Here is an 18,319-nt window from a genome sequence, read left to right on the forward strand (position 1 = left end):
ACAAACTTGTAAAATGCTTTGTTCTTATAGAGTCCAAGATGAAAATCGTTGAATACATTCGCTGTGTGTAGATGACCAATTAACAATTTCTCACAATGCATACAAGAGCACACATGACTGTATATATACCTTGGCATAGGTGTAATGCTTACCAAAGAAAAACGTGCTAGGTGACTTGGAAGCCCAACCTCCTACAATCATGCAAATGGCCTATTGTAAGAGATTTGAAATTTCGGATCGCATCATCATCGCTATTATCATTTCATTCACATATGCTAGAAAATATACAGACTACATATTTCATATAAATGTGCACTTGGATCAATAATATGCATATTACAAATTTTTATTTACACGTGCCTATTAGATGTCTATGTGTGGTACTAAAATTTTGTAATAGAAAAGTCAATGAGATGAAAAGGCACAATAAAGCAATCAATAGCAAGTTTGACTGGATCATGACCAAAAGATGAAAGGCAATGGAAAACCCATCCAAACTTCCACTAGGGTTTTATTAACTCTAAAACTAAAAAAGTACAGTTCATGTCAATTTCATGGGCCTCATGCAAGGGCTCACTCTTAAGAGCCAAAATGAAAGATTAGTAGACATTGTGAATGAAGATACCCACAGTAACCGAAAGAAGTGTTTCATCAGGTCGAAACAGACGAAATGTTTCTGGCAAACTTCCTTGGGGATGATATGCATTATGGGGAGCAATACTTTCCTGCAGGACACGCTATAAAAATAGCTTCACAATAGAAAGTTCATCAAGCTTAGACTAGCTAGGGCTCTAAGTTAGCAGCTCCCCTTCCCTCTAGCCTTGACTTCTTGACTTTACTTTTGCTATTTTACTTTTGCACTCACTAAGGGATTTTGAGTGTTAATCCAGACATCATCGCCTTTGACAGCTACCTGCGATTTGGCAAACGCCTCATTGCTGAAAACTCTAAGAATTCAAATATACCTTTGTAAGACTAGAATAAGTCCAATCATAAAATTTTAGATTTTTTGTTATAAAAAATCTACACAGAAAATAAATTCAAGGATTCAAATCACTAAACTTTAAATTTCTGTCACTTTGATGTTCGCAATGAGTATAGTTTTGAAAATTCAAGTTCTGTAGAACGCATATTTTATTAGATTTTTAAGCTAATGCACCAAAAAGTGTCCACTTCTGTGTATACTCCACGAACTATACACCTATGTCCTTTTCTTTTTACAAGATATAAAGGCAACCAAAGCCTTTAAAGAGATCCTTGGAAACCTTGAGATGGTTTTGAACTTGCAATGTTTCATATGATTTGCATTTGAAGTAACCACACTTGACAGTGACATCTATATCAAACTAATTTATTTGAGTACTTATACCTTTCTGCCATGATTACGAGCCTCCAAATTACTTACAAGCACTCTTGCTGCCCATCTGCATGCAAACACTTGATTAAGTTCAGGTGCATGAATTTTAATCTAGCATGCTGAATCAAAAATTTCAAGGTACAGCACTCCAAATATGCATACGCGCAAGAAGTTGGGGGATTCCAAACTGTGCCTGCAATTATCACAAGCTGCAGCCAAAAGGTACGGATATTAATCAGTTATACAATAAGAGCCTTAAACAAATCACGCATATGGGTGAAAATACAGCCACGGCCTCCCTTGGTGCATCCCTATGATCAAACTTTATATAACTTTCTAGCCCGTAAGTTAAGCAAAGAGAACTAGAGGTTTACTTGAACTTCTTGAAATGGTCCCAAAACATAGATGCATTCAAAAAATTTCTTCTGTGGTAGGCCTTGAATGGACCTCATCAAATACGCCCGCTGGACTGCCATCATATTGAGCAAGATATATGCCACCCAATGTGTACCTGCCTTACAATTTAAAAAACACTAAGTACACTTACACAAGAATCAAGCATCTCGTCAGCTTTAAATGAGAACATGAGAACAGGTGCCAGGTACAAACCCAAAAGCTTCCACAAGTTTCAGATCTGATGGAATAAATCTTCTGGCAACATTTGCCTTCACCAAGTGCAGCTGATAGAATGCTCTGCACGAAAGTTCAAATTGTTCATGAATAGCTGCAAACCGATTCAGAATAAAGTATGCATATGGGTTAATATAAGTCCCATATATAGTCAAGCCAGCAAGATTTATAACAATGCCTCATGGTGTGTTTTGAGGAAAGGGATGTCCAAACCGTAGGGGAGCTTACCACACATCTGAAACAATGTCTCATGTTATCTTTTGTGAAAAGAGATGTCCACAATGCAAATCAAAAAAATTGCTTCAAATCACTCAAAGGAGCCACATTAACCTGTTACATTCTTGGAGGGCTTGCCAAGCAGAGATGCTTGACTACTAAGAATCGGTAATCGGTAAAAATTGCGAAGTAGAGATGTATGTTTACTAAGAATTAGTAAAGACATGCAATAGGGAAAGAGATAACCATAACCTCACACATGGCAAAATGCAAAAGAATGTAAAAACTTGGTGGTGATGTGGCCTTGCTATACAAGAGGGTTGTAGAAATGCAAACAATTTGAGACGATGCCAAAGAAACATCATCTTGGGTAGAATTTGCAAGAACCCCTACCTCCTCCCAAATATTAATGACAAGACATTGAGGTCCGACCACAGGGCCATGAGTCTCGGGATCAAAGGAAACGACTAGCTGTAGAAAAACAGAAATCCACAGCATCTCCCCATGAAGATGAGCTATACAAAGGCTCACATATGTGGGCAGGAAATAGAAAAGGCAATATCCAATGTAGCGTGCCCCATACCTGTAAGGAAATGAACAAATGCATAACAAAAATCATTGTAGGCCATCTCATGGGCTATCCATAGATGCCACTTATGCCTTGTAGGCCTAGTTATAGTCAGTTAAGACTATTGGTACAGTTAGTTTATGTACCATCTAGTCAATTAGGGCACTTAGTCCAGTTAGAGCAGCTAACCCTAGGGTTTTGTTATGTTGGCTGTCCCTTGAGCCTCCACAGTGTTGCAGCAATCTATTACAGCATCTCGTTTTTCTCCCTCTTGCTTCCATTTTTTAGCTTCCATTGCTTGTCATAGCCAACAGTGGTATCAGAGATTAGATATTTAGGTATCATTGCAACCATGACATTAGATATTTAGGTATCTTGAGCCATGTCCACGATACTTCAGCCCATACCATGGAGGGGGGTTTGTAGGCCATCTCATGGGCTATTCATAGATGACACTTATACCTTGGTATGTGCCTTGTAGGCCTAGTTATAGTCAGTTAGGACTATTGGTACAGTAAGTTTATGTACCATCTAGGTCAATTAGGACACTTAGTCCAGTTAGGGCAATTAGCCCTAGGGTTTTGTTATGTTGGCTCTCCCTTGGGCCTCCACACTGCAGTTTTGCAGCAATCTATTATAGCATCTCGTTTTTTTCCTTCTTGCTTCCATTTTTTAGCTTCCATTGCTTGTCATAGCCAACAATCATATAGAAAGAAACAAGGGTAAGAGCATACAAGAAGCTATTAAGAAGGCAGAGGAGAAAGTTCTTAAGAGAACAGTTCAAGCATTGAAAGGCTCGAAAAAAATTCCAATATGTGAACCATTGCTAGAGGACACTGCAGGTCCACTAATATTTTGTGATTGCTGCTGTGAATTTTGTGCATCATTACCATTTTGTGCATCTACATCATCAATCACATTTACTGGTTTATACCAGCTGCTCATCTCGTCAAAAACGTCTCTACTCATTGTAAACTTACAAGTAGAGGGGTTATAGCATCTATACCCTTTCTGCTGCAGAGAATAACCAATAAAGATGCACTTCTACGCTTTTGGATCCAACTTGGACCTCAACTCACCTGACACATGAACATAGGCAATGCAACAAAAAATTTTCAAATTAGAAATATATGGTTTCCTACCAATATACATCTCTTCTGACATCATGCCATGTATTGCTGCAGTGGGAGTCCTGTTCATTATGTAAACTGCTGTAGCAACTGCTTCAGTCCAATAATAATCTGGTAGGTCTTTTTCATTTAGCATGGCCAGAGATACCTCTCTAATATGCCTGTTTTTCCTTTCTCCAAGTCCATTTTGCTGTGGGGTATGACTGCATGAATATTGCTACTTTATGCCATGCTCCTGCAGGAACCTTGCAAACTCATTTGAGAGGTACTCTCCCCCTCCATCTGACCTTAGGCATTTTATTTACAGGCCTGTTTCTTTTTCAACCATAGCTTTAAAAGCTTTGAAATGCCCAAACACTTCACTTTTCTTTTTCATAAAATACACCCAAACTTTTTTGCTGTAGTCATCAATAAAAGTGACAAAATAATGACAGCCTCCAATAGATGCAGCTTTAGTAGTCCACACATCAGAGTGGATTAATTCAAATGGCTTCTTACTCTCTTGAACATGTCTAGGAAATGGTTTCCTTGCCTGTTTTTCAAATTGACAGGCTTCACATACCTTATGCATTTCTGCAACCTTGAATTTAGGCAATCCTGCAACAATAATTTGGGCCTGCATTGATTTAAGTCGCTGTACATTAACATGACCAATGCGTTTATGCCAGATATCAATATCTGCAACTACACTGGTCCCATGTGCAAACATTGCTGCACTCAATTCAGGCATGTTCGCATCCAACGTAAACATCATGTCCTTCTTTCCTTTTGCTATCAAGCAACCGTTATTTTTCATATCCTCAATAAAGCATCCATGAGGATTAAATCTGACCTGCAAGCCCTGCTCAACCATTTGACCAACAGAAACTAGGTTCTTGGTGATATTCGGGACATGAAATACATCAGACAGGTATTTCTTTTTCCCATCCTGCATAGACAAAGGAATTTTACCAATCTGCACAATAGGATGTGCAGTATCATCACCAGTCTCCACAAATCTTAGTCTTTCCATTTTTTTGCATCCTACATCCATTCTGCATGACTTGTCATGTGGTTTGACGCACCTGAGTCAACATACCACACATCATTACTTTCTTCTGCACTTGTCACAGAATTGGTCATGTGCTGCACCATAAACAGATGCTCATTTCTGTCATCACCCTGTCTACTAGAAGATGCATAATTTCCTTGCTGCAATTTTTCATTCATGATGTCACTCTGCTTTTTATAGCAGTGTTTAGCCATATAACCCATTTTACCACAATAGTAGCATTCAACATTGTTGTTTGCATTTTGGCCTCTCTACCATCCACCACAACCTCTTTGGCTCCCCCTGCCTCTAGAGTTACCATGTCCTCCTCCATAGGATTGATTTTCTTGAGTTTGCTGCATATTTTGATTTCTACCACGGCCTCCAGATCGGCCTTCTCTATCTCTGCCTCTACCTCTTCCAGCATTTGAGTAGAAGACAGTTTCTTTTGAAGTTCCTCCTGAAGAAGATGCACCACCATTTCTCTGCTCTTCAAAAATTAGAAGAGTAAACAACTCCTCAAAATCAAGAAATTTTTCACGGACGACAATGGATGTCCGGAGCTGTGCATAATCCTTTCCTAGACTATTCAAGGTCACAGAAACTAAATCATCATCTTCCACTGGCGACCCAATGGAAGCAAGTGCATCTGCAATCTTCTTCACCTTCATGTGGTAGTCATTAATGCTCATATTTCCTCTCTGCACATTGTGCAACTCCTGCTTGAGCTGCATTTTCTTGACTTGCGTATTTGTGTTGTACATTTTTGCCAAAGTATCCCATGTCTCCTTTGGCGTACTTACATCCTGAATATGCACAATCATAGAATCTGAAATACTGATAGAAAGCCAGTACATAACTTTTCTGGCTCTCTCATGCCATCCTTTAAATGCCTGCATTTTCGTTGATTGGAAACATTAGGAAGAACTGGTTCTTCTTTATTTCCTGTAATGAACTCCCAATAGCCTTTTCCCATAAGAAAATTCGTCATTCTAAACTTCCATGCTTGGAAGTTGTTCTTGTCAAGCTTTTCAGTGACAATCTGTGAAAGAATCATACACCATTACACAACACTGCAAAATATTCTGTCACTGCAAAAAACATAGCTTCTGCCTCACAAGGGCAAATCTGTAAAATTGACGAAAGTAGTATTTCACCACAGTCACTTCCTAGTGACGATTTGCATCAACAGGCAATAAGGATGATTCTGTAACTCCCAATATCTCTGTGCACAGACATATGATGCAATTTCTGCGATAACTTTTCACCGACCTGCAGAGCAATGGTCGCATAACATAAACAGGGCCTTTTTCTCAATGCTTGCGGAGAACTTCCGCCTCCAAAACGGATCCCGAAATGGCCTCGAATCAGAAAAATAAAGTCACCAAGGTCTTCACCCTCTCCCGCAACATACACTGTCCTCTCGCACTTTCCGGCTGTGCTACCTGCAGAGATTTGCTCCCAAACTCGAAAAAGGAAAGCAACACTAGTCCTCTTACCAGGACACCGCGAACTTGGTTTGATTTCTTGAGCTCCTTACCACGAACCAGGCTCTGATACCATGTAAAGATAGTGGGAGAGAAGGAAGGAGTCTCACTTGCGGCTTTCTCACATACACAATGGGAGAATACACACAAAGGTGGAGGCTAAAAACAGTTTTCCTCTTCTTAGTTGTGAAAGCCAAAAGAACTCTAGTACAAAGAAATAGAAGAACCCTACTCAGCTAACTAAGGTGGCATACTAACTGAGCCACGAACTAGAGTACATAAGGATAGCTGTCATTCAGCTATTATTCATGGGCGGTGTACCAATCGCATCTGCAGCGAACAAGTCGGTGACATAAATGCACAACGGTCACCCTGGCATATCACGAGTGAAGCTCGATATCTCAACAGTGGCAACTCAATAATATTGTACCAATCCACGAAGAAGGAACAATGGGACAACAAGCAATTACAGAACAATCATGGAAAGTGGTTTAATGGCAAAACTGTACGGAACTATTCTTGGAAAAAAGCAAGGAAAAAGAGCACCATTTCAGGGAGGACAAATGGCCTCATGTAGGAGATGGGTGTGTAGTTCTCTTTGCAAAATACAAAAAAGAACATGCACATTGCAAATGGCCTCATGTAGGAGATGGGAGTGTAATTCTCTTTGCAAAAGACCAAAAGGACGTGCACATTGCAAACACACCTCGATCTATAGATCCTAATTCTGTTTAAATCGGCCCTCCATCTTTGATTAGCGAATGGCTGGTTCAACCAATCCTTGTCCCCTTCCATCGACTACAAGAAGTTGCATTTTCTCTACTGACGAGCTACTACAGCTTCCCAAGGATGTGCATTTTGAGAAAGAAAGAAAGAAAGAAAGATATATTAACATCCATAGGAAGCCTCATGGATAAAGTACACAGAAAAGCGAGCTCATACAAGCCTCAGTGGGCTGAAGCAAAGGGTACACTAGGACCCTTGTTACTGAGTATTAATCTATGTTAACAGAATCATAATCATGGAGAACAACAACTACAACAACAACTGCAGAGTGGGCCATATCAATCAATCTATCAGGTGCTGGAAGCCTAGTACAGTGATGGTTCTCTGGTTGTGAAGATGTCTCGTATCTGCATCTGTCAAGCTGTCTCGTGCTGCGGTGGGAGACGCAGTCTCCTCGCTCTCTAGACTCTCTGGGCTACGTCTAGGGTGACCCCTCGTCTCTAGGCTCCACCACCCTCTTCGCAAGAATACATGGGTCCCACCCCTCCAGGACTTAGGATAGGAACTGGACGCTTGCTACCTTGCCTTCCAACTCTACCATATTGGGGCAAGGTTTTTTTCAGGTCGTTTTTACTCTCCTTCAATCGCAAGTACAGTCCTCGAGGTGAGTCTTGGCACTTGGGTCCAAGGAGATTTTTCTTTCATCTTTTTCACTAGGCTTCAACCTAGTGGAGGAGGACTGATGGGGTCACATCACTCATTATCAAGTTCCCCGATCTGCCTTAGGTCTACACCTACTCCTTGCCACATGATCGGAGCTTCCTTTGGTTTAGTCACAGAGATCCCTTCTCTCCCTAGTTTACCCTCTTCCGCAGTGGAAGCTATTAGGTGTGATGGGATCCCCAGGTCATCGTCGCCAACCCTAGCTTATCTAATGACCATATATGCTCCAGTGTCCACATTGCTCTCGTTTGACAGAGAGTTGAGGTTGCAAGCAAGACTAGTGTCGGATTTAGGATCTTTGGCACTTTACTAGAGATTGCCCAAGGAAGAAGAAAAGGACCAAGAAGGCCTCTGGTGCAGCCCCTTCTCAACAAAAGGAACACCTACACCTTTGACATATGCTGCCCCTCGTTTTAATTGTGGTTAGAGTTGGCATACCTCCAATAGTTGTGGATCATAAGGCCCCTTCTCTTGTTTCTGACCCTCTTCCTCACCTCGTTTTCATTGTGGCCCGAGATGACGTTTTTTTGGCTCGTCTCGCAGATCAAGAGGGCACCTCCCTCCAAATCTTGGCCTTCCTTCTCTTTCTGAGCAACCCACTTCCCCTTCAGCACAGTAGTTACCTTTTCTTGGTGGAGGGCCATAGTAGTTACCTTTTCTTGGTGAAGGGCCTAGACTGGTGCCTAGCTCTGCAGCCTTATTATAGACAAAGATCTTATGAGCTCCGCTGCCATTATTCATTCAGAGACACTCTTTCTCCCCTATGGCTAGCTATGGAGACTTGGCACAGTTTATGGCCTCCAACTTTGTGGACGTTGTTCTTCTAGATATCATACTGATAGAGCGCCCACTGCCACAGGTTTGGGGTCCTTTCCCTATGGACTTTCCTGCCCTCCACTACTCTAGGGGATCCACTTCACAAAAAGGAGGTGTTCCACCACCACGTCAGGTAAGGTTTTTCAATTTACTTCCTCCCATTGATCAGGATCGTTAGTTGGAATATTCAGTGCCTTGGAAGTGATAATTACCAACACTGAAGGCAGTTGATTCGTAATCAGCTTCATCCACGTGTCACTAGCGATCTCATGGACATTCTTTTCATTCAAGAACATAAGTTGGATGGTAAAAGACTGCATAGTCAGGTACATTGCTTTCCGGTCACTCTTTCTAGTCCTTTTCCTTGAGCACTAGGCAAGGATTTCAAATTCAGATTAAGTTCTCTCCCTTGTGGTTGGACATGGCATCATCATAACTTCTAGAGCACAATGGATTTTACTTCATATTGGTGGGTGTAAGATTGGCCTTCTCAACCTTTACGCCTCCAATAATAGAGGAGAACATGCCCTTTTGTGAAAGTCACAGCTTTCTTAGGCCTCAGTTACAAATTCATAGATTACTGAAAAGGACTTTAACATCATGGAATTGCCTTCAGATAAGAAAGGGGGAAGCGAAGGTGGCATCCACTCTCTTGGGAGAGCAGCTTGGGATGCTTTTCTTTTCCAATTCAGCAGCAAAGATTCTTAGACAAATGATGCTTTTCACACTTTGCCTCAATTGCTCTTACTTTCATGGCCAAATAGGAGACAGCAGATGCCCATCCCATGCATGGATTGGCAGACTTTATGTTGACGATAAAGGTGGCTCTAATTGCATTTCTCTAGAGGTTTCCACCTCGGATCTCTTTCCTATGCTTTTGATGGTTTCTAAGCCTCATTTGAGAGCCCATTCTCGTATCAAGATTTCGGGTGCGTTATATGTAGATGAGGACCTTACAGAGGGATTTGGGTTTCTCATATGTAGGGTGGGTGCCTTCTCTTCACATGTGATAGAAGCCCTTTTTGTTACTGATAGAGTGCTAGTATTAGAAGACATAAAAATTTCCGATGGGAGGTTGGTCTTGACAATAGTTAGCAGCCCTACAGAGGTAAGAGTGAAGAGTACAATGGCCAGCTAATGCTTGGGTTCAAGACACATTGCTGCAGCAAGGGCTCATCATGAGGTTCTTTTGGATCAGAGAGCAAAGTAGGGCGTTCATGCACGAGAGTCCTTTTGGACTCAAATGCGAGGAATAGTCAATAAATAGTTCTTTGCTAGGGTAGAGGAAGTGTTTCTATACTACTTGACTCTACAGCGTTTTACAATCAAAACTTGATGTAATCTTACGTGTTGCTTCTGAATTCTATGCGTTCCTTTTTGCAGATCTTGACACGCTTACCAAAGATGATGTCAAACACAAACTTTGGCAAGCTATTCCAAAATTGGTGAAACCAAATATAAAGTCATTTCAATGTACCTTTTACCAATATGGAATTTAGAACTGTGCTTTTTTCCTTCACAAGAGAAAGTGTTATGGATTAGATGGGTTGACCCCCTCGTTCATTTCTTTATGGGACATGATTGGGGACCATGTCACTTCAGCCCTACAAGGCATTCAAGACTCTAGTACTATGCCCGATTCACGTACAAAGGGTCTTATTCATCTTGTCCGGTACAGAAATTTGGTTGCCCAATGGAGCCCAATCACTCTTTTTGGCACTTCTATAAAATCTTCGCAAAAGCTATCGATTAATGATTGCAATCTTTTCTCCCAAATCTTATTCACGATATGCGAGCAGGTTTGTGCATGGCCGAAGCATTTTTTATGACAACTTTTCTTTTTGGGAGGCTTCGAAGTGGGCTACACAAAATGGCCAAGGTTTAGCCATTCTACTCTTAGATTTGGAGAAAGCCTATGATAGAGTAGGTGGGGTTTCCTTGGAAGGAACCTTCTCCACTTTGGTGGTCGAAATGCTTGGGTCTCTTCCCTGTAGAGATTAGCCCACAAACAGGTCCTTATCAGAGGGGTCAAGGGAGAGAGATTTCAGATTTTTAGAGATCAGCCTGACAGCGATGCCCTCTTGCTCCTTTCTTGTAGTTATTCACATGCCGAGATCTAAAAAAGAGGCTCATGGATTTAGCTGGCATTATTGGGCTGAGGCTTCTCTTGAGGCAGAATGAGGAGATCCTAGACATGGAGCTTGCTTATGAAAATGCTATTTTTTCAAAAGCCACTTTCCAAACTCTCACATCTTTAAGGACAGCCTTGGTTTATTTTGTTTTGCAGTAGGTGCACATTGATGATCAATTGGAATAAATCCAATGGCTTTTGGATCAGTGACGAGGACACCCTAGATGGGGGGGTGATTTTGGTTTCACTCAGATTCCGAGAGGTATTTGTCAAATATTTGGGCTGCTAGGTCGGCATGGGCATCTCTCCATTGGAACAATTTCCTGCAATGAAGAGAACCACGAGAAAGCTCAGTTTTAGTTCAGCTACACTTGACAGTCTAGAGTGGTAGTTGTTGACCAAGTACTACTAGCCACAAGCTGATAAGGAATTTCTTGTGGAGTGGACTGGATGATTCTACAAATACCAGAGCGAGACCTTGACTTTCCCCACACAAGAAGGGGGACTCGATATCATTGATCTAGATTTGCAGTGTAGAGCCTTGCTTTGCAAGGTTGTGGTTAGGGGGCTTTTTGGGAAATTTTATATTATGCTAAGTAGATTGTACAATTGTATAAGGATGCAATCTTCACTTCGAAAGCTATAGCGCCTGACTAAGAGCACTATGGGCAAGTTTAAACATCTTAAACTTCATACTATAGAAGCCTAAAGTGAGTAGATTTCAGCCTGTATTTCCCGCACTAGGGTAGGAGGAATCTTGGCTTGGTGAAATTAAGCATTATTCCTTACTTTCCCAATGTGTTGAGCAACTACAACCTGTATGACATGCCAGATCGGTGGTTGAGCCTCATTGAGTTTGCCCAGATTGCCAAGTAGAGCTTGCCACCAGCTCACATTGATCACCATTTTGAGCTCAACGGAGCCACTTGTTGTAGCGGGAGATATACCTAGATGAATCCAGGAACATTCCCAAACTCATCCTCTAAAAAAAACAACATAGTGCAGTTTCAATCTCATGATAGTCACTCACAAGGTTGAAAGCTCATGCATAGCAAGGACTAGCTACTATGACATCCCCACTGACGTCATCAGCACCCAACAGTGGGTGTAGACCATAGTATAAAAATATGCTCTCACACATACAAATCCACACACCCACACATACTTGAGCATCCATTTATACAACGTCTTCGTACTGAGTTTCTATCGGCACTCCGGAGGTGACGGGCAGACTCAGCCATGATGAAGGCTATCCTCACTCTCTAACCTGCTCACTAACTGCAAACTGCAAGATGATGCACTCAATACACAAAGTGATGTTGTGGATGTGAGTGAGAGAATCAGAGGCAGAGAATATAACTGAAATGTATGAATGCCCAAGGGCTGAATACAATTGTATGGAGGGACTGAAACCCTCAACAAACTAGACTACCTAGAGGAGCTGAATCCTCACTAGATCCTTGTAGAGGCTGAGGCGCTCTGCTGGTCTGCTGCGGGGAAGCATGTCTACTACTGCACTGAAGGCTTGGAAGGCTTGCGTTGGGGATGAAGAATGGAGGCCAAGGGGGCTGCTTTTATAGGCCCTCCTTGGGCCTCAAACTGACTGACCAAGCATATTTCTGCCCACCGACCAGACTGCTCTTGCTCACCGACCTGCTGCTGCTGATGTGGTAGCCGACCTACTGCTGCTAGCTTTGTTGGCGTGGCACCTATATGGTCTGTTGAGCTGGCTACTGGCTACGTGGCAGTCCACCTGGCTGCTGAATGCTGACTGAGCACTGCACGTGGCAGTTCAGCATGCCACAGGCTGAGGATGCCCGTGACATCCCCTTCTGATGAAACTGGAACCGGTATATGAAAGTGGCCTCCCATCGTGCTGAGGCCTGAAGTGGGGATGAAGAATGAAGGCCAAGGGGTCTGCTTTTATAGGCCCCCCATTAGGCCTCCAACTGGCCAACCAGGCATATTTCTGCCCACTGGCCAGACTGCTCTTGCTCACCAACCCGCTGCTGCTCATCTGGCAGCCGACCTGCTGCTGCTGACGTGGGGCCTATACGGTATGCTAAACTGGCTACTGGCTGCATGGCAGTTGGCTGATGGGCTTGCTTGCGTGGCAGTCCACGTGGCTGCTGCGTGCTGATTGGGTAGCCCACATGGCAAGTCCAACATGCCCCGGGCTGAGGATGCCTGTGACACCTGTAAATATAGTTTCACACGTACACGACAATTACACAAGCCAGTAACAAATGATGTGGATTTTCCACATTGAGATTATGTCCTTCCACTGGGCTACCTTGTCCTTCGTTAGGACTGTGAAGGAAACCAGCCTCCATAACATAAAGTTAAGGCGATTAGATGGGGTAGCAATCCTTAGTCTCCAAGCCCAAACTGAACAAGAATCAAAAGTGGTGAATCTACGCCATTTCATCATGGCCACCCTTGGAAGGTTGTCTATATACCATGGGCGAAAGTCTTTCAGCGTCACCTTAGTGAGGATTTTTTCTTTTCTTTTTCAACAGCCCTTAAAACCATTCGGCCAACGTAGATAGGTACTAGTGGGCCAGTCATGTCTCATTCTGTCAAAGGTGCTGCGGATAAAAGCTTCGTCCCTCCTAGTGAACACTTTTATCTCCTGGAAATCGCTCCAATCAGCTTTGCCATGGCCCCAAAGTGATGACCAAGTATACTCGGCCCCTTATTGTTAGCCGGGAAGTAATACAAGGACTAATATGTATGGGTGTTGGGCCAGCTTGGAACGGCCAAGTATTGATCTAGATATTCAGCCGAAGTGATACATCTCGGAAGCTTCTATTCAATGGCATGTTCCAAGTTTATCTATCCATATTGTCATAAGCTTCGTAAGAATTTTTGAGTGCGGTTTATTTAATTGGATGCTTTGAGCGCAAGATTTCTTGCCAGTGTGCATCGCCCGGGGAAAAACCATGAAAACTTTCAATCCTGAATCTGGTTACAATAGCCCAAGGTTGTTGCGGGTGCAGCTTAGTGAGCCCCTTCTACCACAGACAATTGCTTTTTCTTTGCACCTTTAAAAACCAAGGCCACCTACAATTTTGGGGTACGTAACAATAGTCCAAGGGATGGAGTGTCATCTATCTTTCCAAAGGTAGTCTTTTGATAGCCTTTCCAATGCAGATAGACCGTTCTGAGAGATTGGTAACATAAACGTAAACAATTGAAAGGGGCAACATAAACAATTGAAGGGGGGAGAACGCATTTCAGCACAGTGGCTCGCAGCAGCAATGGCTTGTCTCTTTACTTGTGGAGCTTGGTTTTAATCTTGCCATAAACAATTGAAGGGGCAAGAATGCATTTCAGCGACATCAGCCTGTCTCTTCACTTGTGGAACTTGGGTTCAATCAAGGCAATGTTTTAGTGGAATCCCAATCCCAAGTGGGCAGCTGAGGTATCTGAAGATCAAACCCTATGAAATCATTTAGAATCCATCTTGCGAGAGGCAAGACGGTGGAGGATCTAGCTTAGGAATAGCGTAGCCGTTTTAGCCGCATTGATCTTGGAGTCAGATACTTTTGCAAAATCGGAGTAGATTGCCAAAAGATTGTCCAGATTCTTCTTCTCAGCTACCAATATATTGGTTGACCTGATAATCAAGTTGTCGTAAAAGAGGCTCCGTGCCTATTCCAAAAGCCAAGGGTGTGAGGGGGCAGCCTTTTCTAATAGAACACTTGAGGAGGAAGCTTTGATAGTGATACCCATTGATAGATATCACTGCTATCATGTTAGCAAAAAGGGTCTTGACCATCTTGCACATGTTTCATAACAATAAGTATGAATGACCAGCTTAGGTGATCATATGCTTTCTCGCAATCAAGATTTAAGAGAATGACTTTATAGTCGATGGAGATCAACATATTAAGGATAGCATCGTGAATGTTGTGCCCAAGAAGAAACCATCTTGCTGAACATAGGATTTTTGTAGAATGAATTTGACTCTAACAGCCATTGCTTCCGCCGTTATCTTGTATGCACCATTGAGCATTGTGAGTAGGTGCCAGTCTTTAGAATTGAGGCTAGTTGGAGCCTTTGGGTATGAGTTTGATAACACCTTTATTAAGCAAGGCAATGAAATTGTCGCCCCACAAATGCCAATAGGGAAGAAGTCAAGAGGAATGCAATCAGGTGTCCAGGAGACTTTTCTTTGGCCATCAAATGGACTAATACCATAGCTCGGATTCTGTTGTGTAGCTCCTGCAGGAGTAATCATTGTAGGAGATGGCTCTAAAAACTCCTTAAGCCGCAATAAATAATCATGTGTTAGTATTAGGCATGACCCAACAACGTTTGATAGATGGTGTACTGTTACTTGTGCGATAGGACAATCTCCTGTCAATTCAGTGCCGTACTCAGTTATTTTTTAAATATTTTGAAGGAACTCGGATGATTTGTCAACTTGATCAAGCCATCTTAAACCAGCTTGTTTTTAGCAACTGCTGCAAGTTTTTGATGCTCCATTTCAAGGAGACAAAGCTCTGTTTCTCTAAGCAGCTTGGTAGATATGGGTCATTGGGGGATACAGCAAGAATAGTACTCTTGCATTGGCAGCACTCTCGCTCCCGCTACTGCTGCTGCTGCCGCTGCACCTCCCGCTACTGCTGCCGCTGCTACTATTGCTGCGTCTCCCGCTGGCAGCCTCTCTCTGCCTAGGCTCCATGCCTCTGCCTAGGCCCTCCGCCCCTCTCCGCCTCAGCCTCCTGCCTCCCTGCTCCACCTCAGCTTCTTGCTCCGCCCCTCCCACCTAGGCCCTCTCTGCCTAGGCTCCCCACTCCTCCCCGCCCCTCCCTCCTACGCCGCCTCCGCCTCTCCACCTCTGGCTGCCACTCCGCCTCTCCACCTCCGGCTGCCACTCCGCCTCTACACCTCCTCCCTCTTCTCCCTCCTACTCCCTCCCGCTGCTCCCTTCCACCCGCTGCTCCCTTCCACCCGCCTCCTCGCCCTGGGTGTGCCTCCCGCCATGGGGGGGCAGCTTGTGCTCCCGCTCCCGATCGAGCACCAAGACTTGCACCAAGAGGACACAAATCAGTCCAAATAAATGGGGGACAAAGCCAAGAAAGACAACCAAAAAAAAAAACAAACAAACGACACAACTGAAACTTGAGGATGTAAACACGCGCTACAACCGAAGTGGACTCGGGGTAGACATCAAAGCAAAGGCGGGGCCCACCTCAGCCTCTATCTCTACTTTGACTTCAGCCCCCACTTCAGTCACAGTTCCAGCCTCAAGTCCCTCTATCTCTACTTCGACTTCAGCCCCCGCTTCACTCTCAGCTCCCCCTACATCCTCACTTTCGACTTCAGCTTCCACTTCAGCACTAGTTTTAGCCACAGCCTCTACATCCCCAACTATAGCTACAGCCACTATCAGTGACATACTCATACCCATGATGTCGGTTGCTTCCTTACCTTCCTCTCCTGTCACAGCTCTCTCACCGCTTACGACACCTACTTCGGAGGTGTCATGCACTGCTCCGCATTACGCCTCAACCTTTCTCTCCCCTCTCCCTCTCAATCAGCCCATGCTCCCACATCCCATTGGCATTGCCTCATCCATCCCACTGTCATCCCCATACCTCACCCAGCTCACCCAGTCACCGCCTAGCTTCCGGACTCACATCCCCATGCTTTCATGTCACAGCCGTTCGAGTTTCAGCTAGGACACTAGCGGGCTGACACATCGGAGCCCTGGGAGACCTTGCTCATGGAGGTACATAGTGCCCGTGAGCGCGAGATAGAGCTAGCACGCTTCGCACAGAAGCAGGTCCGCTTCAACCAGGAGCAGAGAGCTGCATCATACAAGAATAGGCTCGCGCCATTCGGGAGCAAGCTGGTCTCATTCAAGGACTTAGACAAGATATCTCGCAGCTCCAACATGAGGTCACAGCCATACACACAGTCCCAGGGAGTACCCTGGTTGTCGAGGCACAGATTGCGAGCATGCAATCTGTTATTGAGGAGACATCCAGATGGGTTGACATGGCCAAACGGGAACCCGCAAGGGTAACCGTTTCGGCTACCCTCATGGAGCAGCAACAGAGAGCCAGTAAGACTCTCAACATCAGAGTTCGTGGGATCCCACACACTGAGGCTACACCAATGGCAGATGCGACTGCTTTCGTGGCCGCTACTTTGGGTATGACTGAGCACAGGATCGAGAGGGCATGGCGGGTGGGGAGAGACCCCAACCGAGAGCAACCCCTGATCATACGGTTCCATGACACTCAGGCATGACTTTCAGCTTTACAACGCAGATCAATCCTTCAAGATCAACCAGCAATCTCCATGGATGAGGACCTCACCCCTCTACAAGTTGAGGAGAGACGCTCTTTGCTGCAGCAGTGGGATCAGGCCCGGAAGGAGGGGAAGTAGGCAGTGGTACGAGAGGGACGACTTCTTACAAGCCCCCACAGGGCAACCCCCCCTCCCCCCTACATAAGGAAGCGAGGTCTATGAGACTCGGATATCCGAGACCCTATCCTGTACCATTTGGAACTGTAATGGCACCTTATGGTCAGAACCAGGGAACTTCTCGGAATCCTATACAGGTCACGACATAGTCTTTTATACAGAGACACATCAAAGTCCAGCGCCCACTACCAGTAGTCAACGGGTATACATGGGAGTCTACCTATAGAGATGGGATGAGGGATACAGGGGGAGTTCGAGGGTCACGTGGAGTTGCCGTCCTTTACAAACCCACACTTTTGCAAACCATTTCAGTAGAGCAGAGCGATGCACATTTCAGGTTTCTTTGGATCCGGATTCTTCAGCACATGGACAGCTCGGATCTGTTTGTTGCAGTTTGCTACTTCCCCCCTCAGACCTCCCACTTTGCCAGAGATATTCGACGTGAGGGTGAGACATCTCCATTTGCTGCTCTTTATCAATCCATTGTTAACTTCTCTAGCCGCGGAGAAGTCCTCCTAGTTGGGGACTTCAACGCGAGGATAGGCGCCCGTCAGGTACCACTCCTCGACTTCAGGGATGATTTCACTCTACTGCCAGACATTGACCTTGAGGAGGAAGGTATGCTACGGGTTTTAGCTGACAGACGAGGTCCGTTCACATCTTATGGGCAGGCCCTATTAGACCTCGGTAGGATGTATGATCTCATTATTTATAATGGTCTTGACAGATGGCCCGCCTCAGGTGGTTTCACGTGCTTTCCACATGGGGGAGGCTCCAGCATTGTTGATTACATCATGGAATCCCCTGCCTTCACATCTCACATCACTAACTTTCTCGTAGCACTTCTCCCTCCAATGGTTGATCATACCTATCTTTTCTTTAGCATTTCCACTCTCTATCGCACAGCACCTTCCACCCCACTGAGTTCTTACTCCACCTACCATGATATATGCTTTGATCGCGATCACTCTGGCCGTCTGTACATACTTCTCGCTTATATCGACTTCATACCCCTATTAGAGGATCGTGCTGCCCTGATCACCCACTCACCACACGAGGCTGCC

General features: G+C 44.3%; 1 protein-coding gene across 7 annotated transcripts in view; it reads right to left on the reverse strand.

Moving 5' to 3' along the window:
• Positions 1–18,319, reverse strand: part of LOC147890394 (protein NEOXANTHIN-DEFICIENT 1) — a 75,587-nt gene that overhangs the window by 24,104 nt on the left and 33,164 nt on the right. For 6 of the 7 annotated variants that reach the window (XM_087390599.1, XM_087390600.1, XM_087390597.1 and 3 more), the window contains 5 exons: positions 1,967–2,050; positions 1,805–1,868; positions 1,520–1,566; positions 1,370–1,424; positions 153–191 (listed from right to left, as the gene is read on the reverse strand). In XM_087390599.1, coding sequence (XP_087246725.1) covers positions 153–191; positions 1,370–1,424; positions 1,520–1,566; positions 1,805–1,868; positions 1,967–2,050 — 289 coding nt within the window. Of the gene's footprint in view, positions 1–152; positions 192–1,369; positions 1,425–1,519; positions 1,567–1,731; positions 1,869–1,966; positions 2,051–18,319 lie in introns of all 7 variants that reach the window. The other variant, XM_087390603.1, reaches the window with a different exon arrangement.

This window comes from Dipteris shenzhenensis, chromosome 19 (genome assembly GCF_047967505.1).
Source record: "Dipteris shenzhenensis isolate YYH24624 ecotype China chromosome 19, Dip_SZ_1.0, whole genome shotgun sequence".
NCBI lineage: Eukaryota > Viridiplantae > Streptophyta > Polypodiopsida > Gleicheniales > Dipteridaceae > Dipteris > Dipteris shenzhenensis.